This window comes from Fulmarus glacialis, unplaced genomic scaffold (genome assembly GCF_000690835.1).
Source record: "Fulmarus glacialis isolate BGI_N327 unplaced genomic scaffold, ASM69083v1 scaffold2954, whole genome shotgun sequence".
Classification (NCBI taxonomy): domain Eukaryota; kingdom Metazoa; phylum Chordata; class Aves; order Procellariiformes; family Procellariidae; genus Fulmarus; species Fulmarus glacialis.
The window spans coordinates 136,905-142,489 of record NW_009207322.1 but is presented as its reverse complement, the minus strand read 5'-3'; the positions used below and the strand labels follow the sequence as shown (position 1 = coordinate 142,489).

At 37.7% G+C, this 5,585-nt stretch overlaps 1 protein-coding gene across 1 annotated transcript in view; it reads left to right on the top strand.

The window, feature by feature from the left end:
• RGCC (regulator of cell cycle) overlaps positions 1-4,834 on the top strand; it is a 7,054-nt gene extending 2,220 nt beyond the window's left edge. The window contains exons 3-5 of the mRNA XM_009576043.1: positions 1,178-1,285; positions 2,790-2,852; positions 4,480-4,834. Of these exons, the coding sequence (XP_009574338.1) occupies positions 1,178-1,285; positions 2,790-2,852; positions 4,480-4,487 (179 nt within the window). The 3' untranslated portion in view covers positions 4,488-4,834. The remainder of the gene's footprint in view (positions 1-1,177; positions 1,286-2,789; positions 2,853-4,479) is intronic.
• Positions 4,835-5,585: the final 751 nt, after the last annotated feature.

Below are 5,585 nucleotides of genomic sequence, written 5' to 3'. Positions count from 1 at the left end.
AGCAGGACACCCTTAATTTAACTAAGGCAGACATCTTCTGGTGTAGCAAATGGGACAAGTGGCCAAAGAAGTGTGACAATTCTGACTGGGCTGGACTTAATGCTGCAGTGTAACCACCTTCTAGGCTGGGGCTCCAAGGACAAATGCTATTTGTGCTGCAGAGAGGCAAAATCGCTGGCCTCAATGGTAAGCAGTGGTAGTCACTACCCCGTATAATGAGACATACGTTTATTTCTTAGGAAATGTGCCAAATAAATGGAGACCATTGCCATGTTCGTATTACAATGGTTTCTTTTTGTAGAACTGCAGTTTTCAGGTCACTGGCTCAAAACTGCAGGAACCAGCAGTTTAGTGTCTCTAATACAATGACAATTCCTTCTTCCAGTGGAGCCATGACTAATATGTTGTGTGCACTGTGAATCGTGGAACTCTTTTTATGAAAAGAGACAAGATAAAGATCACTTTTTAATACTTTTGAAACTTAAGGCCTTGTCTAAAATCCAGGAACATCAGAACGATATTGGAACCTTTCCCATTGCTTTCCATGGCATTTAAAAGCTTTCTTTGAAAGACCACCTAAAGTAAGATGTGTACAGATTTACTGCTTTGTGAACTCCAGGGAGTTACAGAATAAAAGAAAACTAAAATATGCTAGTCAGTTTATCTTGAACACAAGACCTAAAGCAGCAGAGTATGGAGAAATAGGTGTGTTTGCTTCAGGGATGAGGACAAAGCTGAATATATTCTCTGTTCTGGGGGACTGTCCTTGTCCTGGAGCTCTTTATTCAGCTTTTCTAATGGCTTTTGAAAAATTAGGTAACCAGAATTTCCCAGAATATTGCGAATCAGGCAGGTCATACTAGGCCTAATTTAGTGGATGTGGGATAATTGCCATTCCTGTAATATTTTCCAAATGATGCTGACTGCAGGGAAAGCTGACACTTTCCTTGCTGCGAGTGAGGATTGGGACTAGGACTGCTTGCTTTTTATCAGTAGGTGTGTGAACAACAGCCTTCACACAATGGATGATTTATTTATCCCTCTGGTTTTGAAGTCTGTAAATTTGAGTTCTACAGACTTTGAAGCCCATATGGGAAAGGCCCTACTTCTGTGTTTAATTCTATTGCAAAATTGCAGGAAATTGTCAATTTTAATTTATAATGTAACTTTTTTACAGGTGCAGATTCACTCTACAGAAATAGTTTCAGCCTCAGTGATGAAAAGCTTAACTCTCCAACTGCATCTATTCCAAGTTTGCCATCCCCATCAGTAACTCCATGTAAAGGTAAACTTAACTTTAACTGTTGACATTTATTCCTAATTCTCAACTATATAGACTTCTTTCTGTGAGCCAGGATTCACATGCATGCGTTGACTCTTTTTTTAAAATTACAACAAAACTAAGGATTACTGTTAAACACACTACAGATGCAAGTATTATTGTGTTGATCATAAACGGCAGTAACGCACTGCATTAGGTGACGCAGCAACTCTTTTGGTTTTGAAACACCAAGCTAAAGAAAATTACAGTTTTTTGGTTAATCAGGGATTGTTGTGCTCCTTACAGAAAACTTCATTTCAGAATTAACTTGGGTTATTTCGAGCTTAAGCAACTTAAGTAGCTTAAGTGACCCATCTATATACAGAAATACTTAGCCTGAATGCAGGGGTGCAGTAGGTAACTCAGAAGCCATATGCTGTCATTCAGGTTAACACAATTACTCAGATCCATGTAGACCTTGCACTGCTGATACAAACATGTACTAGTAATTTCTTCCTCCTTTGTAGCTGTGCTGTTTGAGTGGCTTCTGTCTTGCAGCTGATCTAACTCCCCAGGAGCTTGTTCCTTTCAGGTTAACTTAGATTAACTCTGGAGTAGACATATCAATAAATGAACAGACATACATACGTACTACACAGTGCTTTCATTACCACGAGTCTTCTCAGATGCATGCTCAAGAGCTTTTCACACTTTCACGTTTTCCACATTGACCAGTCACAAAAAAGTAAAATGCTCTTTTTCTAATTAGCATGATGCTAGGGAGAAATGATGACTAACAGTTAATAAGAAGTAGCAAAAAAAAAAGTTCAGTTAAACTGGCAGGAAATACTTGGCAAGGAATTACACTAAAGGTCAAGATGCTCTTCCTGATGAGAAGACAGAAAGACAGAAATAGAGTTGGAACAGGCTTGGAATAGACCACAGCAATGAGATAAGGAAGTAACTTGCAGTAAAACTAGATTGAATAGAACCAGTGGTGTTCTCAGGAGTGGAAGTTTGGTGCATGTTTGGATCCAAATTTACAGTGTATGGACCAAGATCAAAGGATCTGACATCACAGCAAATCCACTGATACTGACATGATCTAAGAGGTTTAGATTTGGGCAGGACTGGGAGCTAATTGGGTAGAATTCGGTTGGGGCCATGAATCCAGTAGCTGAATACATGCAAAAAGGAAGAATCCCACAGTAGCAAGGATATGGATTAGCTGACCTATAGCTTTTTTTCTCCACTTCTTTCAACCTCTGCTTTTTAAGGAAACTAAACAGGGGATTGCTTTGCTTTTGTCAAATGGAAAACTATAAAAACTAGAATTTTATATTGGTCTCCCCTGTTTTCTAAGCATGCATTTGGACATTGCAGCAACCCTATTGAATTTTTCTGAAAATAATCCAGAGCATGTTTGATACCACTGAAAATGATTTGGGGGATTGTGTCATTCCAGTGTTTCTTTTGGCCAGAGAAATATGTCACGTCTAAGCAGTACTGACGGTCTCTTATTTTGCAGCAAAGCTTGGAGACACAAAAGAACTGGAAGACTTCATTGCTCATCTTGACAGGACACTAGCAAGTACGTAGATTTTTACTAGTAGGCTGCATCTCACTTGGTACTGTCAAAAAGTGATGAAAGCCAGTGTATGGGGGAAGGGAAAAGGGAAGGGTAGCAATAGTTTCATATAATGTGGCTTTGTTTTAGTTTGCTAGTCCTATGGATCATTATGTGGATAAGAAGGTAAAATAGACTAAATTCTGGTCTTTGCCTAAATGTTCAAGGTGTGCAGTTTGGCTCATGTGACAAAGGCTGTACTCGGATGAACCTCTGTCCCCACCTCTGAGGCAGCTGCAGTTTGCCCCTCCTTGGCAGTGTAAATCAAGTAGATCAAGTGTAGATCAAGTAAACATCACTTTCTTAAATACTCAAAACTCAGCTAAAAAGTCGGGTTTTGTTTCTTCATTATAAAGCTAGGTAACTGGAGGAGTAACTGTAGCTGAGGGAAACTTTTTTTAATTCTAGACCTCGCTTTATGAAAGAATTAAGGAGCAGATATCTGTATCTATTAACTTAGATTAAATATCAAAATGCTGTTTGTTCTTTTCTTTACTAGGAATGGCATTTAGATCACTTTTTCTGTCACTATCTAGAAATTGTATTTTCCAGTTACAGTACTAGGTTCTTCATTACGATACAAAAGCAAAAAACACCCTCCTATTCCAACAATGTACTCTGCCTATTCTTTCTGCTTTTTCCTGTGCTGTTACGGACATGATACTGTTTTTTTTAATGGAACCAGACTGTAGAGCCCAAACGAACAAATTGTAGCAGCATGAACAAAGCCCCAATAAATTATGAACTGAGAGTTTCTTGTATTCATTAGGTATTTTCTCTTCCGTGTAATTCTTGAAGCCTTGGCCATCTGCCTTGGACTTAAGACAGCTGCCCGTGTGAGCTTCCTACTTTCCTGTCATCTTACTTGTATCTTAATCCTGGTTTCACTTCTCTTAAAATATATTTCCGGTTTCCTGACATGTGTCATGGGCACATGCTTGAGCTAACTCTATCTTTACCACTGAAACCTCATTGACTGATTGCTCTTCTGAAAAACTCCTGAGTTTGAAGGTTTTCGCAGAACAATGAAACCCCCAAACCAAATATTTACATTGCTGTATCTTGCACAGCCATCTTGCAGCTAACTCTTAAGGGGCTGCCTATAGTACATTGGTTCCATTGTCCCCTTGCAAGGCACATTAAGGTGAGGCCAGGGATTGCCACCTGCTGTAGTGGTTTTGGGTTTTTTGTTTGTTGTTGGGGTTTTTTCTCTCCCAAATAAGCAAATATCTAGTTATTTCAGCAGAGTCTCATTTATATACAGTGTCACTTGTCTTACAGTGATACGCTATCTTTATCATACATGGAAATTCTGAGGAAAAAGTCCAACTTCCCTCTGATATTTTTGAGGAGTTTTTGTATTTATAGGCTTAAAGTTACACAGAACTTTGTACAGATGTCTTTTCAAGCCTAATGCACTTGGTAGAAAAGTAACCTTTTGGCTCTTACGTTAATTAAAACCAGGCATAATTTTGGCCTGTCAGACAGTCTAGCAATCTAAACTGGGCATAGATAGGGTGTCTGGTATGTCAACAACATGCAATCTTATTTAATATAGAACTTAATGATCTTTCTTGTTTTGTATTTCCAGGTATGTGAAATGAATCTTTGGCACTGTGCTTGCCTGTGAATGTCCTCTGACGGATAAGTGACATCAATCACTGAGAACTGCTGCCCTTGTCTGATAACTTTGCTCCCAAGATATTCACCTTCTGAACATAACCTTTGTAAACTACAAGTATTTAACTGGCAACATCAGTTTTGTAACTTTGCAGCAGATGGAATAAGATAACTGAAGTGTTACAGCTGTATTTTGCTTTAAAATACAGCTTAAATTTTTAATTTAAAGTTGCTTTTATGAAAATATATTTGTAATTTTATATAGTTGAGAACTTTTAATGCTTTTTTCCATTATAATATATTTTTGTATGCAAATAAACCCTGAACTGGAATCCAGATGTCTGAAAGCTTCATAGGAACATGCAAACTCTGAAACATAAGTACAAATAAAGCTCTTACTGAAAACATCAAGCTTTAAAATATCTGATAAGGGTGTATTTCCTGTTAGGCAAAATATGTTATGCTGGTTTCATGTGGAACTTCATATTTTTCTTTTCAAATTGCTTTAAGAGAATTTTGTACTATGTAAAATTAATACAATCAGGAAAATAATAAAATTGGTCAAACTGTTAGTTCAGATTTGCTTTAATACAAATGAAATAACACTGACTTAGTACAGATTTGAACAATAACACCTATTTCAAACCCTATGTAAAAGCTAGCTTTAAAATTACATACCATTCTACGTGAAATACTAGTTGGGAGGTCAGACATTTAGGCCCATGGGTTTAAAGGTATGGAGGTCCCGCAGTACCAGGAAAATAATAAAATTGGTCAAACTGTTAGTTCAGATTTGCTTTAATACAAATGAAATAACACTGACTTAGTACAGATTTGAACAATAACACCTATTTCAAACCCTATGTAAAAGCTAGCTTTAAAATTACATACCATTCTACGTGAAATACTAGTTGGGAGGTCAGACATTTAGGCCCATGGAGGTCCTGCAGTACCAAGAAAATACTTAAGTGTCTGGATGTTTCTGATACCAGACCCTTGGTCCAAAACAGTCTACCACTGTAAAAAGACTTCCTGGCTGTCAGTGTTATGCTGAAAGAGTGGAAGGTGAACCTGTAT